This window comes from Aotus nancymaae, unplaced genomic scaffold (assembly GCF_030222135.1).
Source record: "Aotus nancymaae isolate 86718 unplaced genomic scaffold, 86718_ANA_hifiasm-v0.15.2.pri h1tg000012l, whole genome shotgun sequence".
In the NCBI taxonomy this organism is placed as follows: domain Eukaryota; kingdom Metazoa; phylum Chordata; class Mammalia; order Primates; family Aotidae; genus Aotus; species Aotus nancymaae.
This window is the reverse complement of record NW_026988423.1, coordinates 30,447,734-30,468,467: the sequence shown is the minus strand read 5'-3', so window position 1 is coordinate 30,468,467 and position 20,734 is coordinate 30,447,734. Positions and strand designations below refer to the sequence as shown.

Sequence of the window (20,734 nt, the reverse complement as noted above, 5' to 3'; positions counted from 1 at the left end):
TTCCCGTTACCAGTTTGAACAAAGCAGGGACTTACAAGAAATATAGATTTCTTCCATTATTTAATATAGCCAAGTTTAAAGATAGAATAAGGTACTTGGAAACTAGTATTAGTATGTTTTAGGTCTCGAGGAAACTCATAACTCGACAGTAAGATAATGTAAAAGTCACTGTGGCAGAGACCAGGTGTTCAACCATCATTGATTCAAGTTTATTGGCAGCAAAGATCCTTTTCCAAGATTTCTGTTTTTTTCTTATCTGCCTTTTCAATGCTTGACTGTGTGTATTAGAATAATATACTTCATGGAAATGAGTTTCTCCTTGAGGATTTTTTTTGTGTTATGAAAATGGAATCTAAGCCAAACCCCTTGACAGTGTTTTGTAACTGCCAGGGAAACTCTTGTGCTTAGTTTAGTCCAGTGCATAAGTCAGTAAGGTCTAAGCAAAGCGCTGGACATATTAACAACTATATTAATTATATTACCTAACACTTATATGGAGCTGCTTTTCAAATGTTTCCATATTCCTCCTCCTCATTCTCCATTGAGGTTAGGCAAATGTCTGTCTGCATCTTTGCAACAGCTAGTTCTTAGCAAACTTTAAAATGGTGCTTTTAGCATTTGTTTTGTGGTTACCATAACTGTTATTTTTTCCCATGAAGCCAATTCCAGTGACAAACTTGAAAATCTACCAAGTGTTGGATTTGTGGCAAGTGTTGACTCCATGGGACTTGCAAAATAATCCCCTTGAAATTTTCTGTATTTTGTCTTTTTAATAATCTCTCTTGCACTGCTTTTTAGAATTTCACCATTTGTATGCAACTATGCTTTTAAACATTTATAATGCTCCTGCACAGCTCACTGTGGATGCCAGAACTATCTTCACAATTCTTGGCTTCCTGTGCTCTAGGGGCAGGAAGAAATAGTCTCTTAGAAAGAGAGTGGAACAGGAACACTTGACTTTTTTTTTTTTTTTTTTTTTTAAACACACAAATATTGTGAATAGAACCTAACTGAGCTCTTGCCCCCTCTCCTTCGGTGTGTAATTAGGACCACATTGATTCCTATTGCAGCTGGCAGCCCCTCACTGTGGCCTTTTTCTGCATATGACCCTTGATCTTGGTGACCTTTCCTGGGGTTCGTCCTGGGCCCTTTTCATTGTGTTGGAGCTGAAGTGGCTCATGTGGAGTTGATTATTTCTTTGCTCATTTGGCCTTTTTTGGTGCCATAACTCCAAGTCACTTCCATTTTCTTCCTCTACTTTTGGCAGTCCACAGTGAAAGGAAATGCTTTTGCAGGCAGCAGGATCGTTTGTATGCTTGGCTGACTCGATTGAGACTTGAGAGAAGTGGGGGAAGGGTTGTGAAGTCTGTAGGTGTGACCTTTTCTTTTTCTAAGTCGATCTGAATGATTGCATGATCATTAATAAGTGCTTATAAAGTGACTACTATGGAAAGCTGCATTTCAAACCCAGGGGGCTTCATCCTGGCAGGAAGAGAGCACTCCCAGTGATTGACAGTGGACCTAGGTGTCTGAGATGCTGCAGCTTTACTTTGATAAAATCTATATGTTCCTGGTATGGACTGGGAGCGATGTGGCACGTCAGAAGAGACATCGTTGTTAATTGCACATGACTGCTTTAAGAAATTCTCCAGTTTCTAATAAAAGAACCCCCATAAGCCCCAGAGAGCAGCATACTGTTAGATAGTATGTTTGTTGCACCTAGACTTAGCGTAGCACTTTGCCTCTCCTTTCCTCCCGTAGAATCACAGAAGATGTATGCCAGCTGTTACTCTCATTTTGGAGACCCCCTGTGGACAGCATGAAGTCTGTCCCTAATCAAAGCCTTTAGTAAGCATGAAGGAGTCAACGGTTAAGGAATGTGTCTGATCACCCTACACTGTAGTACCTTGGAAAGGTACAACAATATGAAATGTGAAATATAATCACATTAAGAAACTCCATTTTAGAAAAGTCTGAGTGTTTGATTCCATCCCTGGAATATTATTTCTGTCTTTTCCTTTTTTGTTTTTAAAATTTTTCATTAGTAGTATCAATAGTGTGGTTTATTTTGAATGAGGAGTTCTACCCCTTCAAGCGTGGTAGTTGTGGGATTCAGCCTGAGCCATAGTTCTATGTGTCTGCTGTTGCCCCCGCATAGCGTCATCTGCGACCCAAATCTCTCTTAAGAGCTTCAGACTTTCTGCTTGCCTGCCCAACCTTTGTTAGAACCCCACTTACATCCAGCTCATCTCATTATCTCCGCACCTTCAGATGCTCTCCATTCTCTCCGCCACCTTAAACAGCAGCAGCAGACTGCAGAAGTCCCTGCTGCTCCTTACACATTTCCTGTCTCAGTAAATGCACATCATCCACTCAGTCACTTGTCTAAGTCAGAAGTCTGGATAGCAGCCTTGATTCCTTCAGTGGGGAAACAGAGAAATGGATAGATGAATGGATTCCAAAGATGTCCTAGGTCCTAATGGTCTATTCTTTTCCAGTCCAACTCATTCATTATCCAAGTCCTGTTGATCACAGGACCTCATTCTGTCACCCAGGCTGGAGTACAGTGGTGCAATCATAACTCACTGCAGCCTCAACCTCCTGGGCTCAAGCAATCCTCCCACCTCATCCTCCCGAGTAGCTGGGACTACAGGTGCGCACCACCACACCTGGATAATTTTTGTATTTTTGATAGAGATGGGCTCTCCCAATGTTGCCCAGGCTGGTCTTGGAATTCCTGTGCTCAAGCGATCCGTCAACCTTTGCCTCCCAAAGTGCTGGGATTACTGGTGTATGCCACTGCTCCTGGCCTCTTACATCTTTTAAATATGATCATGTCTTAAAATTGTTTTAAAAACCTTTCAAATGTATCCTGTGATATTTCTCTGGTACAAGTCCCCCCCATCTTTCACAATAGCTTTCTAACTTCTCTTATCGTTAGCCATTTTCCACATTGCAGTGTCAGTAATTTTTCAAAGGCACGGGTCTGATCATGTCCTTGCCTGCTTAAAAGGCTTTAACACCCTCCTCTCAGATTAAAAGCCAAACACCTTCGCGTGATTTATATTTATATTGTTCTTTGCACTCTTGTTTCTGCTCACCTAAGTAGCTTTCCCCTCACTGTGTCTTATCCTTCTCTTACTGTATTCTCTAGCCCAGACCTCCTTACTGTGATTCAGCAAACACACTGTTCCTTCTGCTTGGAATACTTTCCTTCCTTCTCTTCCTCCCTTCCTCTACTCCATCCCCCAAACGTATCCATCTCATTTCACCTAGTTATTGTTTCCTCTGAGAAGTCTTCACCTCTCCAAGTTCAAATCTAGGTTAAGTGAGCTTTCTCTTTTTCCTGGAGCACCTGTATTTGCTTTACACTCTTGCTTACCTGTTCCTTTCTCACATAACTGCTTTAATCTCTGAAAACCTTTATTTCCTAAAAATTCTGCCTTTTGGTGAAAAGCATGTCCATTGCTTTTCATGGAAAAATTCATGATATGTTCTGTCCCAATCCAAGATAGCCAGTTTTCACAGATAGAAAAATATATCAATGGAGCAGTGAAAGCACATTGTAGAGATGGTAAAAGGTACTTTAAATAAATCCAGTTTGTTCTTAAATAAAATCACTGAGTTTATTATGCTTGTCAAAGGAGGTAGAGAAGTCTAAAGAGGAATGGTGAGGAATTCCTTCAAGGGTGGTGTAGAGTCAGGAAATGGATTTTTGGACACTGGAAGTCTTCTTAAGGCTCGTAGTTACTTTGCATTCAAACTGCATTTTAAAAAAAACACCCAAAATCACCTTATGGCAAAACAAAAGCCCAACACAAGAGTGTTTCACAACTCACGGAAATGGTGCACACACACTTCAGAGAGAAGATTAGTAGAATCTCACTAATTAGTAGAATCTCACAGAAGATTAGTAGAATGCTCACTGTCCTCCCCCTCAGTTGGCGTCTGAACACAAAGCACAATGTTTGGGGTCATCCAAACAGCATGCAATTCAATTTTTTCTATATGATGTGATGTAAAGTCTGAAAACTGTGGCATCATAGAAATTGGGTGTGCAGCTTTGCCTGAAGCTATAATATCAGAGTATCACTTTTTAGTGTTTTTCTTTAGTTTTTGATTGAAAAAGTTGTGATACTGAATAAAATGATGCTTTTTTAAAAAAGGTGGAATAATTTTCTAAGAGTCATTGTAACAAAAAGTTGCTATCTGAGCCATTCCTATATTAGATGAGTCTGTACTTTAATGGTTTCCTTACTTGTCACTTTTCCTCACCTTGTAAGCCTCATGCAGGCAGACGCTATGTCTCTTTTATTCATGGTTGAGTTCCCAGGGTAGCTCAGTGCCTGATATATAGTAAGCATGCACCAAGTATTTACTGAATAAAAGATGAATTCCTCTGCTTTGAACTCTTTCAATACTTTTTACTCTCTTATTGCACTTAAGACTTTTTTCTTTATTCTGGGGATAATTATGTTCGTGCCCTTCTTTCTCAGTTGAGCAATTTCCTTAAGTTCAGGAAATATTATGCCTTCCTCATCTTTGTACCCCAGAGTAGATGTTCTTTGTATTAAATGGATTGATTGAATGAATACTTACTTTAAAAAGTAGAGTTCTTTGAGAAGTTAGCTTCTTAGTTAAATTGATATTCAGAATGAAGAAAACTGACAGGAGATCTATTTTTTAATTTAATTTAATTAAATTATTATTACTATTTTTGAGACAGAGTTTCTCTCTGTCACCCAGGCTGGAGTGCAGTGGCACGATCTCAGCTCACTGCAACCTCTGCTTCCCGGGTTCAAGCGATTCTCCTGCCTTAGCCTCCCGAGTAGCTGGGATTACTGGCATGTCCCACCATGCCCAGCTAATTTTGTATTTTTAGTAGAGACAGGGTTTCTCCATGTTGGTCAGGCTGGTCTCGAATTCTCCACCTCAGGTGATCCGCCCACCTCAGCCTCCCAAAGTGCTGAGATTACAGGCATGAGCCACCACTCCCGGCCCTGACAGGAGATTTAAAGTTGCCTGTGGTTAAGGTCAAGATAGTCCAATGGTTTAAAAAAAAGTGTATACTGTCTTTGACTTCTGTAATTAAAATTGCACTGCATTAATCTTGGTAGTATTTAATCAAGAATTTTTTTTTTTTTTTTCAGACAGAGTCTCACTCTGTCACTAGGCTGGAGTGCAATCTCAGATAGGCATGATCTCAGCGCACTGCAACCTCTGCCTCCCGGATTCAAGCAATCCTCTTGCCTCAACCTCCAGAATAGCTGGGACTACAGGTGTGTACCACCACACCCAGCTAATTTTTTGTATTTTTAGTAGAGACAGGGTTTCACCATGTTGGCCAAGATGGTCTTGATCTCGACTTTGTGATCCGCCCCCTCAGCTTGCCAAAGTGGGATTACAGGCGCGTGCCACCGCACCCATTTTTAAAAATCAAGAATTTTAAAGTAGACATGTTTAGTTTAGATATTTTTAGTTTTTCTTTGTTGTTCTGAAAATAATTTTTTCTTAGTTGATCAATAGCATATTTTGAAATAAATTGAAAATAGGGATCAATCATTGTTTTAAAAAAGGAAATTACCACGTTTCATACAGAATAATATTCCTTTTTAAAAAGGGAATCTAACTTAAATAATTTTCTGTTTTGAAGAACTATACTGATCTCAAAGCCAAGTTTTTGTTCACAGATTAATCAGTTATTTCCTAAGCATGAAAGAAAACTGCAAGAAAGTTTGAGATAGGAGGTTGGGGAGAGGAATGATTCAGAAAGACAGCCTTAATCGTCCTTATGAAAGCAAAGGCGTTGCTTCAAAAACAAAGTAATCAAATCTAGAAATTCAGGAAAGACTTTTCCCAAAGGATTATTCTGGCAGCATGTTGAAAAGGGGTTATAAAAGCAATAAGTTCACAACCTGAACAATAAGTTAAGTAAACGTTAGGAAAGTATTTCCTTTCTTATTCTAAGATGAGGTATACATTTAGCTTCCCTCTGCCCACAGAAATGCTCTAAGCTTGGAAAGGCATATAAAGTACAGCTTACATGAGAGATTACCTTCTATGTGGATGTGGGAGAGAGGCTTAAAGAAAGCCCTATAATTTAGGAAACACCAGCTGTTGTTTAGTGGCGTTTGGACTTTGGGAGCAGTTCTCGTGCCATACGAGACTGGGGAGCCTCCAAGGGTTTTTATAGCATTGAGGAGCAAATTGTTCTGATTTGTAGGTGGTTTAATGGTTTTACTACTCTTAGCTGCTTTTTGTGTGTTTGTGTGTGTGCATGTTCTACAATCTTTTTCTGGAAAGGCTACTACCAGGTGCTTTCCTGAGAGCAAAGCAACCACTAAGCATCTTCTCAGACAAATCAGCCACTTGGAATGTCAGTGAGAAGAATGGAATTATGTTGGCCACTAGCTTTATGTGAAGATATGAAGGAGATGGAAGAACTTTCTTGTGGTCATGTTAATTCCACTGAGACCACTGGGTTCGATGAGCCTAACACTTCTGTTTTTCACATAAGGAATCAAATTCAAAGTCTAACCCCTTCACTTATTTTATTACCTCTAGTACATTAGTGAAATAGAGGTATATATATTTTACATGGACAAGAAAAGCAGTAGGAAAGGGAGAACATGGTTTTGAAATGAAGGGCAATTTACTGTTTTGACTCTCAGCAAATATTCTCCTAAAGTTTCAGGAGTTTTTGGATACAAATTTATTTTGAGAAATATGTGTAATGAGTTAAAACCACACAGTGTAACAACAGTAATTCTTTATTCTATATAATAGATTGTGGGTAAAAAGCAGAGATTTTGTTGCCATTGGAAGTTCTCGGATTGACAAGTTTGATAAATATGGCCTGCAATATCCATGCCTTTCATTCTTTTTCCAGTTACTTTTATGTAACTTTAGAATATTGTTTTTAAAAAAATCCCTAATAGATTCAAGAGTGAAAGTTGCTTTATGCCTTAGCAAGTATTTTAGTTAATTACTCAGTCATGATTTATAGCCATACTTTGCTTACCACAGTGTGAGGATCTAAACCATATGCCGGTGATGGGGAGTTACCTTCATGTGCTGATTTTGGTTGTGAGGGACAGGGTTGGCTACTGGGGCCCTCTCTTTGGAACACAACTTGACAGTATGACTTAAGAGTCTTGAAAATGTTTGTACTCCCTGATCCAGTGATTCTACTCCTAAAAATGTCCTAAGGGCATAATTAGAAGAGTGGTTTAAGATTTATGGACAAAATATTCATAGCTATCTAGAATAGCAACAAAATACATATATACACACATATAAAAATGTAGCCTAACCATCCAAAAGAGAATGGTTAAGTAGACTAAAATACAGGACATCCATGCAATAGAGTGACTGCAGCTGTTAAGAGTCTTGTTTATGAAGAATTTTAATAAGGGCCGGAGGAGGTGGCTCATGCCTGTAATCCTTAAATACACACACACACACACACACACACACACACACACACACACACACACACTCACTTCGGTGACCCGCTAAGGCGGGTCAATCACTTGAGGCCAGGAGTTTGAGACCAGCCTGGCCAACATGGTGAAACCCCATCTCTACTAAAAATATAAAAATTTACCTGGTGTGGTGGCGTGCACCTGTAATCCCAGCTACTTGGGAGGCTGAGGCAGAGAGTTGCTTGAACCTGGGAGGCTGAGGCTGCAGTGAGCCGAGATCACGCCACTGTACTCCAGCCTGGGCAACAAAGCAAGATTCCAGCTCAGAAAAAAAAAAAAAAACCCACGAATTTTAATAAGGATTAATGATCATTAAATAATAAAGCATTTAAAGCTGTAACGTGTATGATCACAATTATGTAAAAACGGCATACCACATATATGAAAAAGATGAGAAAGAAGCATATCAAAATATTGATGTGTTATTATATTGAATGTGTAAGTTTGTTTTTTCTTTGGCTGAGTATTTGTAGAAACTTAGCAATTCTTTACTTCTAAAACCGACATATAAAATATGCAAAGAAAACTTGAATATTTTGTTTAAAATATCACCAGGCATTATTTTGACAACATTGGAGTGCTTTAAAAAAATTCAAAAGGAAAGAAATGTTGAAGTAAAAAAAAAAAGGCAGTGTGATTTCAATCAGAACTCTATTCTCTCTGATGTTTTAAATCCCAATTATCTTTTTAATTTTTACATGAGGAGATTTGAATGTTGGTAAAAAGCCCATATTATGTGTGGTGCGTATAGAGTGGGACGGTTGTTCTTATCATGGATTTTTTTCTCTGCTGGTCATTATTTTCAGATTGAAAGAAAAGGTAAGGAGGATGGAATAATAACTATGTAGAGGAAATTAGGGTCATTGTCTCCCTTGCCGAGGTCAATTTCTATAGATGAGAAAAATGACATACACGTTAAGGCCACTGACTTGTGAATAAGATGACAGAAACCTTGTTTAGTTATGGTAAACTTTGTCAAACAAAATTGCGTTTATTTGCCAGAGCAACGTAGGGGAACTTAAATACACAAACACATACACACGCACACACACTTGCATGTATATATGCACACACATATAAATAAATTACGTATATATTTGGTTTTCTAATAACTTAATAGTCATAACACATATTAAGGATTTATTTCTTGATAAAGATAGTACTTTTGAAAATGACGTAGCATTGAAAGATTTTCCAATAGTGCTAATGGGTATACTGTGATATATACATATCTAACCTTTGTGTAGTCAGTAATGTTTATTTGTGAGGTTGGGCCTGGGGTGCTGTCGCTGGCTGTTGACTGTAATGTCAAGCTACCCGACTCCATAAAACAGCAGAATCCAACTCCTTGTTGTCACTATCACAGTTCTTTAAGAAATGGAGCAGGCTTGCCTTGAATAAATATAATCCAAGCCAACACGTATTTAAATGCCTTTTATGGCCATAGGTTCTTTCCAACTTCCAAAATCAACTGAGAGCATTTAAAGAGTAACACAACAGAAAGATAGACTTAATAAAGAAGATTCCTGTGTGATAATATTTAGGTAGCCGTAATGAACTGTGAAACTTTCAAGGACAGCTATAAAGTAACTCAGTAGGTCATGCACTAGGGTTAAAGTTGACTCTGAAATTTGTTTCACCGCTTTTTAATAAATAAATAGTTGGAAGATTTGGCAAAAGGAAGAAACAATCCTTTTTGTCCTTGTCCTCTCAGGAAAATGTCCCCTGTTAACAAGTTATTTGAATGTTTACTTTGCCTTGACTGCTTTCCAGTGGTGTGTCAGTTCTTACCCTTGAACCAAGTGAGAATTCAAATAAACCAAAAAAGTTTTCACACAGCTGGACTCTTCTGCTGATGAATGGTGCCAGTAGGCCCTCTCCCACTTTTTAAAAGAGATCAGCAAGAAAAAACTGGAAAAGCAGGTTCATAACCTGATACCCATGAGCTAGAGAAACTTGAGTTTGGACCTTTTAGATTTTGGAGTACTTGGCATAGAGAAAGTGAGCAGATTCTGGGGGATACTATTTGATATATTACAAACTATACTTAAAGTGCCTTCCTTTGTATTACTACCTAATTTTATTAATGGTTAGTATTATCTTTGCATAAATGAAAATGCATGTAAAAATCTCGTTTATAAATGTCATTAATGTAGCACTGTCATTAGATTTTTTTGTATTCGGTAGTCATAGGTCCAGTGTCTAGCTCTGGCTAAGCAGGAACATGGGGCAGGATTTGCAGATATAGTAGCCTAGTCTAGCATAGTGCCTGGCATATAGTAGGCACTTACTGTATTTTTTGTTGATTTTTAAAATTATATATATGAATGAATAAATGAGTGGAGGAATAAACAATATAGCTAGAATATACTAAATTCAGATGAGATGGCAGTTCTCATTAAACACTACTCCTTAAGATACTTTTTAGAATTGCATTATATTAATATAATCCTTTCATTTTAAGGAACATTTTTGAAATACCTACTCTCTGCTATGCAAAGCTAAATATGTCATTCTTGCCTTCAAAGAGGTCGTAGCTGCGTCACCAGATAAGTTATATAAGAGAGTATTGAGTGAAGTGGTTACACATGTCCAAGGTGTAGAGGTAGCACAGAAGAGAAAGAATTGGCCATATCTGGAGAATGGCATGGACATTTTTGATTTTACTAGTTTTATTTATTTATCTTTTATATTGTCCATCTCTCCTACTTGAATATTTGGTATACATTTTTGTCTGTGTTACTTATTTTTATATATACATTTTAAACTGCTCAATCCCCACTTCCTAGGATAGTCTTAGCATATGATAAGCATTCAGTAAGTGTTTGTTGCATGACTGATTTTTGATAGAAATAGCAAACTACCTCCAAAAAGTATGAACTGATTTTGTTTCCACCAGCAATATAGGATAATGATTTTGACCCACATTCTTGCCAGTGCTGGGTTTCGTGAAACTTTTTTAGTTTTACTAAATGCGCTATACTATCTATCTCTATAGTAAAACACAAACACACACCACAAAGAAACCATTCCTTGACTACCACTTGTCTTCAGCAATTCTCCCTGTTTTTTTGCTGCCCTTGTATAGCAAAACCCTGGAAGGAAGTGTCTGCCTGCTTTCCGTTTCCTCTCTTCCCATTCTGTCCTGAACCCACCGTCATGCTTTTTTCTTTTCTCCACTGAAACCACTCTTGTCAGTATCACCAGTGACCTTCAGTAGGCCTTTCTGATGGTGTCTCATCTTACTCTGCTTCTCATCGATGTTTCTTCTTCTAGAAATATTTCTTTTAAAACATTTTTTAAATTTATTTTTATTTTTTTTGAGACAGAGCCTGGCTCTGTTGCCCAGCCTGGAGTGCAGTGGCACAGTCCGGGCTCTTTGCAACCTCCACCTTCCAGGTTCAGGTGATTCTCCTACCTCAGCCTCCCAAATAGCTGGGATTACAGGTGCGTGCCACCACATCCAGCTAATTTTTTTTTTTTTTTTTTAGTAGAAACAGGATTTCATTATGTTGGCCAGGCTGGTTTCGAACTCCTGACCTCAAGTGATCTGCCTGCCTCAGCTTCCCAAAGTGCTGGGCTTACAGATGTGATCCACTGTGCCCAGCCTAGAAATATTTCTTATGTTCTCCCTGGACAAATAGATTTCTTTCTATTTCATTGACTACCTCTGCTGAGTATCCTTGGCTACTTCCAGTCTCTAAAGGTTGGAGTATTCCAAAGCTCTTCTGTTCTGTCTCTTCTCTTCTCCTCTCCTCAGTCCTCTAAACATATTTTCCTTAGAGAGAGCTCATCTGATGGCAAGGCATTCATACATTTAACATCGACATTTCCATCTCTGACTTCTTCATCCAGCTGCACACTCATACATGCCACTGTTGACAGTAGTACTTGGATGTCTGATAGATAGCTCAAACTTACCTTGGCCAAAACAGAACCAGGGATGAACCCTTTCTTCTGTCTCTCCTTCTCTAGTCTTCCCTATTTCAGTAAACAGGGCTATTATTTATTTTATTTTTTTGTCACCCAAACCCAAGAGTTATCCTTCACATATCTCTATCCCACATTATATCCAAGCCTTTGGCACATCCTATTGGGTTTACCTTTATAATATATTTTGAATCCAAATACTTTTTACCACCTCCGCGGTTGACTCACTGCTCTAACCACTGTGTCCTCATCTGTCTCCAGGGTAATTACAGTATGTCCTGCTTGGTCTCCCTTTTCCACTTCAGTCTACTCTTCACCAGCCAATGATTTTTTTTTTTTTTTTCTTTTTTTGGGAGACAGAGGCTTGCTCTGTCTCCCAGGCTGGAGTGCTATGGTGTGATCTTGGCTCACTGCAACCTCCACCTCCCAGGTTCAAGAGATTCTCCTGCCCCAGCCTCCCAAGTAGCTGAGATTATAGGCCTGTGCCACCACACCTGTCTAATTTTTTGTATTTTTAGTAGAGATGGGGTTCCACTGTGTTAGCCAGGATGGTCTTGTTCTGACCTCGTGATCCGCCCACGTTGGCCTCCCAAAGTGCTGGGATTACAGGCATGAGCCACTGTGTCTGGCCAAGTGATCTTTTAAAAGCATAAATAAAATTACATCATTCCCCTTCTCTATGTTCTCTAAGGGTTTGCTATTGCCTTTAGAATAAGTCCCACAATTTTTACTATGGCCTTCAAAGCTGGATGTGATCTGGCCCAGCCTTCCTCTCTGGCTTCATCCATTACTGTCCTTTTCTTGGTTTATCTCTCTCTCACAATAGTGACAATCCCAATCCCAACACAGGCCTGACCTTGATATTCTTCGTGCTTGACCAATCCACGAGCCAGGAGTCCTCCATCTGAAGAAAAGGGACAAAAACCAGTAGTACCTATCTCACAAGGTTGTTGTGAAGATTAAAGTAATATATTAAAGCACTAAGATGGTGTCTGGCACATAGTAAATAAATATTACATAAGTGTTAGCCATTATTTTGTTGTTTTCCTTATAGTTGCTATTTTGGGGGATATGGAGGAGGAATACATGTTGGTTTCGCTGAGTTTTATATGTTTGTGAGATGTGTAAATAGAAATGCATTATAGGCAGTTGAATGTATTCATTTGGAGTGATTCATTCTGTGTAGTAAGAGGTATCCTAGTACCTTGGAAGAATGAGCAAAACTTCTAGCTCTAGTGTCTAGAGATCAGCTTGTGAATTGGGAAGATCTGGATCTTTAAGTGCCTAGTATTTGACATACTCTACACAAAGCTTTCAAAATAGATGGCAGCTGTCATGCTCACAGCTTTAGCTGCTCAGATGAAAGATTTTAATGGTTTACATTTTTAAAATTTTTCTTTTTTAATGTTTTTTAGTGAACCACGGCCTGGGTTTTGCTCTGGAAGCCTGTCCTGCCTGCTTCTGTAATCTGGCGCTATGCATCCAGATCTTGGACCCTTATGTACACTGCTGTATGTTACACTTACAATTCTGTGCTCTTCTGTGAGTTCAGGTAAGAGTAGAATTGGGGGGTGGGGTGGTTGGCCTTTACTCATCTTAATTCTATAAAAAATAAATTTGTACTTCCATGCTTGGTGGTAATGGTGGTATCTAAAGATGTTTCTAAGATTGGTTTGACCAACGACATGATTTAAAAACCTGATAAATTAAGCAACTTAAGTATCTCTTAGTAGTGCTTTGGGCATTTGCAGTCCTTCCTGTCCCTTGTAATTTATTCTTCTTGTTTTCAAAAAAATGCATATTTTCCAGTCATACTTTTTTTCAGTAAGGAGATATATTACTACTTTCTGAATTTGGAAAGAGCAGAAATAAAATGCTGACTACATGTACCAAAGAGAAGTTGTAGAGTCAGCACGATACTATGTTCAACTGGGAGTGAGAGAACTTGGTTCAGTTCCCAGGTCTGCAGCTTTCTCTTATGACCTTGCCTAATTTATTGTCTACCTCTTTGGGTTACTGAAAAGCATAAATGTGTTTGTTGTTAAATTTGTATGTAAGCCCCATGCCTAATACATGGCTCATATGCATTTCTTTTTATTTGAGACTTATGTAAAGACGAATATATAAGTATATACAAATACAGTGATGTTTATTCATTGAGTACTATTTATTTTTAATATCTGCTAAAAATACTGTATAGCTGTATTAGATTTGGTAAGGAAAAAATTGATTTCGTGGTTTTATTTCTGTTTTGCTAAACAACCAACCCAGATTCAGCCAAAAAAGATACCTCCCCTAATCTTCATTTCTGATTAAATATTCCATAGAAGTAGATTCAGCAATTTATTAATTTTTTTCTTTTAAGTATTTTTATTGCACCAAATTAACAAATATTTCTTCCACTTCCCACTTTTGGGTTGGAACAGAAGGATCTGCATGGATACTTTAGTGCAAAAACACCCCTGCCTTCCCAAGTTTTGGGAGTAATAGAAATAACATACGAAACAATTTCAAATGCCAAATAAAAATACTAAGCCTTATATTTAAGAAAGGATAGCCTTTGTATTTCAGTTATGGCTTCTTAAGTTTCTATTTCTGTTTTCTTAAAACTTAAACATTATTTTATATTGAAGGGAAGTAGTAAGGAAGTACCGTAGTCTTAATTTGTAGAATAACTTGCTCTCATAAATTGAATCCTGGGCCGGGCACAGTGGCTCACACCTGTAATCCCAGCACTTTGGGAGGCCGAGGCGGGTGGATCACGAGGTCAAGAGATCGAGACCATCCTGGTCAACATGGTGAAACCCCGTCTCTACTAAAAATACAAAAAATTAGCTGGGCATGGTGGCGTGTGCCTGTAATTCCAGCTACTCAGGAGGCTGAGGCAGGAGAATTGCCTGAAACCAGGAGGTGGAGGTTACGGTGAGCCGAGATCGTGCCATTGCACTCCAGCCTGGGTAACAAGAGTGAAACTCTGTCTCAAAAAAAAAAAAAAAAAAAAAAAAAATTGAATCCTGTTGGTAAAATAGGGGAGAATTCTTGTTATTTGGAAAGTCATCTTCACTTTTTCAGGTTCTTAACTTCCAATTCTTCCAAGTCACTTTATTGAAAGAGTAGTTTACTATTTCTTTCTTTCTTTTTTTTGAGACAGGGTCTCCCTCTGTCACCCAGGTTGTAGTGCAGTGGTGAAGTCATGGCTCACTGCAGCCTACACCTTCTCGGCTCAAGCAGTCCTTCCACCTCAACTCAGATTCTGGAGTAGTTAGAGCTACAGGCATACACCACCACGTTGGCTAATTTTTGTATTTTTTGTAGAGAAGGGTTTTGCCATGTTGCCTAGGTTGGTCTTGAACTCCTGAGCTCAAGGATTCACCTGCTTTGGCCTCCCATAGTGCTAGGATTATAGGCAGGAGCCCCGGGGCCCAGCCTGCACTTTGTTACTTCTTATCAATAGGATTGGTATTGTATCTGATTATATCATCAATATTCTTGTCTTTTGTAACCTAATTGTTAAGTCCTAAGCCAACATGTTGCCCTTTTTTACCTCTAATAAATAGACTTATAAGAATTTGCTGGAACTTTTGCAACCATCTCAAGAACCATAACGTATATAAAATAAGAGATTGCCTTTAGTTATAAAGATTCAGATGAAATGTGTTTAATGTCATCTTCTTTCTCTCTCCTCTTATCTCCCCTGCTTTCTTTGCATATGGGGAATATTCCCTTATAGACTTGGCACCTTATTTTACTTCTGAGCCACTCTCTGCCATCCAGAAACTTGGTGGACCTGTCGTACTACATTGTTCTGCTAAACCTGTGACCACTCATATCTCATGGTTGCATAATGGAAAAAAATTGGATGGAAACAGGGAACATCTTAAGATTCATCAGGGGACTTTGACAATTCTTTCTCTTAACTCCTCCCTTTTGGGTTACTACCAGTGCCTGGCCAACAATAGCATTGGTGCCGTGGTGAGTGGCCCAGCAACAGTATCTGCAGCAGGTGAGTTTAATTGTGTCCCTGTTATGTGTGGGTTTTCTTGAAATTACTGTTAGTGCTTGTGTTTCTGAGGAAGGGAAAGGCTTTGGTGTAAGGCACATGGGCGTTCCTATCTCAGCCTTGACTCTTGCTATGAGGATAACTTGGGGAAGTGCACTTAGACCTCTGCAAGCATAGCCTAATGTAATCGGTAACAGTGATATGGAAATGATTTTTTAAAGTGACACAGGACAGTTTTTTTTGTTTTTTTTATAATCTCTGCAGCTTTTCCAGGGAAGGACACTTTTCTAATATGAATTCTGAACTAGTTCTTTGTGAGTACTTGGAAGTCCATAATATCAATAACAACAAAAGCCGTTGTCTACTCTGACACTTAGTTATTTCCTGGAGTCCTTTGTCTTTCTTTCACATCTAATTGTTTTATTTGCTTTGATTACTGAGTGATTTTAATTTATTTAATTGAAACCATGGTTAAAAAGCAGGAAAAAAGTAACTGTAAACAAAGGAATCTTGAGTATTGAACTTACAGAAAATCTGGAATGCATGGTTTTTCTTAGTAAGTTTGAGCCATCTGCCTTTCAAACGGTGATGGCTTCCAGTAATGGAAAACGTCTTTGTAAGGGCACCCCTATTTACAGAACAAATCTGGATTCCCCAGGAGTAGTGAGTTTGTCATAACTGAGAAGAGTAAATGTTTTTGTAGAGCTGTGACCCATGGACAGCTTGTAAGACACACACTGGAAGGCTGAATTCATTGTGGCAGGCTGCTGAGTGCTTGGAGCACTGGAGATCATAAAGAGTTCTTCCCTGCAGGCTCCATCCTTAGTGAACTAAAACCGAGAGGAGTTGAGACCAAGTTAGTAGATTCATATAATCTAAATGATATCCTGCCTTATTTTTTTGATGTCCTAGGTTCATTCCAGAAATCATTTTATTGCAGTGTGAATAGCTACAAACAGATTAAAGATCCATATGGAAAGTGAGTTTTGATGAGGGATTGGGTTTAAAAGGACTGATCTTGACCGAATGGGAATAATTATGTTTTATAGTTCTAGATGTCTTAGGAGTAGTTTGTATTTATTCTAGTTCCCTAGAAGCATTGACCTATGAAAAAGGGTTGCATGACTTAGGTCTTATCCTTCAACCGTGCACCTCTGCCCCAGCCGCTTCTTCTTTTTTTTTTTTTTTTGGAGACAAGATCTCATTCTGTTACCCAGGCTGGAGTGCAGTGGTGCAATCTTGACTCATTGCAGCCTCAATCTCCCAGGCTTGAGCAATCCTTCCACCTCAGCCTCCTGAGTAGCTTGCCCCAACTGCTTTCTGAGATGAAAAGATCATGCAGCCCTCTGGACTGGAGTCAGCTGTCACAAAAGACCATGCTGCAGATGTTGTTTCTAATTTTTAAACTTCCTTTGGGAAAAAAATTCAAATTGGCATTTATTTATTTGTTTTCTTATTTATTTCAGTTCTTGGTGATTTTGGTTCATCCACAAAGCATGTTATTACAGCAGAAGAAAAAAGTGCTGGTTTCATTGGCTGCAGGGTACCAGAGAGTAACCCCAAAGCTGAGGTGCGCTATAAAATCCGGGGGAAATGGCTGAAACATTCCACAGGTGAGACCTTTTGTGAAAAGCTGGTGGCACACACAGAACAAATGTTCATTAAATAACCTGCTCCTAAGCTCTGTGTGCTAGGGATGAACTGTGGATACCAGAAGGCGTGAGTGGAGAGGACTAAAATAAAAGGTTACAATATACAAATAATTACGGCCCCATACCCTGAGGGCTCACTCCCTCATTTCCTTCAGACCCCCATCAGATTTCACTTCCTTGGAGAAGACCGTCCTGGTGGTTCTGTCTAAAATGATATACCTGGTGCTCTCTGTCCCATTTATTTAGTTTTGCTTTTCTTCGTAGAATTGATCACACCTGATACAGTGTTATTCATGTTTTCATTAGTTTATTATTGTATGTCTTTTTCTCTGACCTCCCCATACCCCCTTACTGGAATGCCTGCTGCATGTGTGCAGGGCTTTTCATCTGCTCTCTTCCTTGCCGTAGCACTTGTGCCTGGCCATTGTTGGCAGAAAGTAGCCCCTTAATATGTATTTATGGGGAAAAAAAGTGAATGACTAGGCAATGCAGAAACACTGTGTGACCAGTGCTGTAGGTAGAGGTTTGCCAAAGTCGAAGCCTGTTTCTTGTGCTTTGAGATTCACTGTCGTTAAAATGCTTCTGCTGGGTTTGATTTGCTATGCTAGTTGTGTTGACTTTGTTTTTCTATTCTGCCTTGACTTTCCCTTTCCTTCATTTAATAAATTTTCCTTGATTGCCGCTTTGCTGCTAAGCTCATGTCTAAACTTAGCTGCTGGATCACGCCTATAATCCCAGCACTTTGGGAGACTGAGGCAGGAAGGTCACTTGAAGCCAGGAGTTCAAGACTAGCCTGGGCAATATAGTGAGACCCCATCTCTACAAAATATTTAAAAATTAACCGGGTGTGGTGGCATGCACCTGTAGTCTCAGCTACTGGGGAGGCTTAGGTGGATCACTTGAGTCCAGGAGTTACAGGCTGTAGCAAGCCGTACTTATGCCACTGTACTCCAGCGTGGGTGACAGAGTGAGACCCCATCTCTAAAATAAAATAAAATAAGATGGAATAAAGCATAATGATCAAACTTTGTGAGTTTTAGTTGTGCTGTGGTGTCCTTCATAAAGGGAGAGGCCTAACTGCACTCCCTTCCTTCCTCAGAGAATTACTTAATCCTTCCATCAGGAAATCTTCAGATTTTGAATGTATCCTTAGAGGACAAGGGATCATACAAATGTGCAGCTTATAATCCTGTCACACATGAATTAAAAGTTGAACCTATTGGCCGAAAGCTCCTTGTGAGTCGTAAGTATTTGGGACAATAATGGTAACTGGAAGAGGAAGAGTCCTTATAAAAAGTTGGGCAATGATAGTTCATTTTTTTTCAAATCCCGTTTGTTTATCATAAAAAGTCTTACCAAAACAGTAAATACAGGCCGTGCGTGGTGGCTCATGCCTGTAATCTCAGCACTTTGGGAGGCTGAGGTGGGTGGATCACCTGAGGTCAGGAGTTTGAGACCCAGCCTGACCAACATGGCAAAACCTCATCTCTACTAAAAATACAAAAATTAGCCAGACGTGGTGGTGCGCACCTGTAATCCCAGCTACTCAGGAGGCTGAGGCAGGAGAATCGCTTGAACGTGGGAGGCGGAGGTTGCAGTGAGCTGAGATCACACCACTGCACTCCAGCCTGGGTGACAGAGTGAGATTCTGTCTCAAAAAAAAAAAAAAAGTAAATACATTAATGCATTATAGAAGAGTACTGTACATGCTTTAAAAATGTAACTTACAGAGGGGAATTTTGAATTTTGGCCAAGGTGACAGAGTGAATACGTGTGGAGAATGTTGCCCTTTGCTCAAACAAGAAGAAATAAAGGAGATATAACTTTATGGTAGTGGTAATTAAATTGGTATCTGTGAATTTTGGAAAAAAAAAAGAGATATGTCTGTTTTCTTTCTTTCAGATATAATGAAAATCACTGTTGATTTTTAGGTTATGGCAGTTGGGTTGAGGTAGCACCAGTAGTCAGGATACAATAAAGATATGGCTTCTGAACGTGTTGGGAATTCTGCATTTTCAAACTCCCAGTTCAGAATTAGCCCTAAAGGACCACAAAACATTTTAATCCTCAACTAAAAAGGATTTAAATAGGACCTTGTAGTATTAAGAAAAAGTGGGAAAATGGTGATGCCCACAGCTTTGCTAAGCAAGACATTAGAAGTGAATACTTACTAATCATCTCTCATCTCCTTTCCTTTTCCAGGTCCTTCTTCAGATGATTTTCACATTCTTCACCCCACCCATTCACAGGCATTAGCTGTTCTTTCTCGTAGCCCCGTAACCTTGGAGTGTGTGGTGAGTGGGGTCCCAGCTTCTCAAGTGTATTGGCTAAAGGACGGGCAGGACATTGCACCAGGAACCAACTGGAGAAGGCTGTATTCTCATCTTGCCACAGATAGCATTGACCCAGTGGACTCCGGAAACTATTCCTGCATGGTGGAAAACAAGTCTGGAGATGTAAAATATGTGACTTACGTGGTTAATGTACTTGGTAAGAAGTTAATTTTTAATTTTTTTCAAATGAAGCCATTTTTCTGGTCTAACTGAGTGTGAAGGAAAGATATATTTGTGAAATTGAAATAGGGAATATCTAGAAATATCTATACCCTAGCCAGAACAAGTTTCATTTTTATAATGGACTGCTGAATTAGGCCATTTTTCTGGGTGGCATAGAGCATTTGGCATGGAATGTTCTTGAAAACCGCACTCCCAACCTAGTTATGTAATACAGAGATTGTTCTCACTTCTTCATAACATGGAGGAAAAAACTGGAAATCAGGAGAGTGGAAGAATGTAGCCTGTGTCTGTGTGTAGAATCCAGTAATAGTAACTAAGAATACTGATTAGAAAATGTCGGGCCAGGGACGGAAGCTCACACCTATAACCTCAGCACTTTGGGAGGCTGAGGAGGGTGGAATACTTGAGCCTAGGAGTTTGAGAACATCTTGGGCAACATGGTGAAACTCCATCTCTACCAAAAATACAAAAATTAGCTGGGTATGGTGGCACAGGCTTGTAGTCTCAGCTACTTGGGAGGCTGAGGTGGGAGGGTGGTTTGAACCTGGGAGGTGGAGGTTGCAGTGAGCTGAGATTACGCCATCACACTCCAGTCTGGGTGACAGAGCCAGACCCTGTCTCAAAAAAGAAAATGTCATCTCAAAAAGAAATCCATCTATTTAATTTAATTTTCTTTTTCTGGATGCTATTACCAGTGCCTGGGTAATAACATTGCATTATTTCCACCCACGTTTCTATATATACTTTATTTCAAAGCTATTCCTTTCTTTCTAACCAGCTACCTAACTCACTATCGTGTAGCCACAGAAAATATTATCCTTTATTGAAACAGATTTTCATGGAAAAAAATAGGTGGAAAGTGGTTTAATAGTGAATAAAATTTTTGTAAACCCTTTGCATGTATTTATAATATTTATAACCATGGCCTGCTATAGGTTGACATCACTGGAATTAACGTAAGTGTATGATAAGAGGGCTTTGGAATTCAGTGATTAGGACTGGATTAATATACATAATTTAGACATGTTCTACAAATTCTCATAAATGATTTACTTTTTCTTGGTAATAAGTGACTTTAAGGATCCCTAAAGGAAGTTTTGTTTTTTTTGGTTTTGCCTGTTGTACATCTAATCTCAAAGTTGAATTGACTGT

At 39.1% G+C, this 20,734-nt stretch overlaps 1 protein-coding gene across 3 annotated transcripts in view; it reads left to right on the top strand.

Moving 5' to 3' along the window:
• CDON (cell adhesion associated, oncogene regulated) overlaps nt 1-20,734 on the top strand; it is a 102,676-nt gene that overhangs the window by 26,570 nt on the left and 55,372 nt on the right. For 2 of the 3 annotated variants that reach the window (XM_012470171.3, XM_012470169.3), the window contains exons 2-6: nt 12,830-12,966; nt 15,145-15,417; nt 16,881-17,027; nt 18,166-18,309; nt 19,269-19,556. In XM_012470171.3, the coding sequence (XP_012325594.3) occupies nt 12,891-12,966; nt 15,145-15,417; nt 16,881-17,027; nt 18,166-18,309; nt 19,269-19,556 (928 nt within the window). In that variant the 5' untranslated portion in view covers nt 12,830-12,890. Of the gene's footprint in view, nt 1-5,150; nt 5,280-12,829; nt 12,967-15,144; nt 15,418-16,880; nt 17,028-18,165; nt 18,310-19,268; nt 19,557-20,734 lie in introns of all 3 variants that reach the window. The other variant, XM_064375554.1, reaches the window with a different exon arrangement.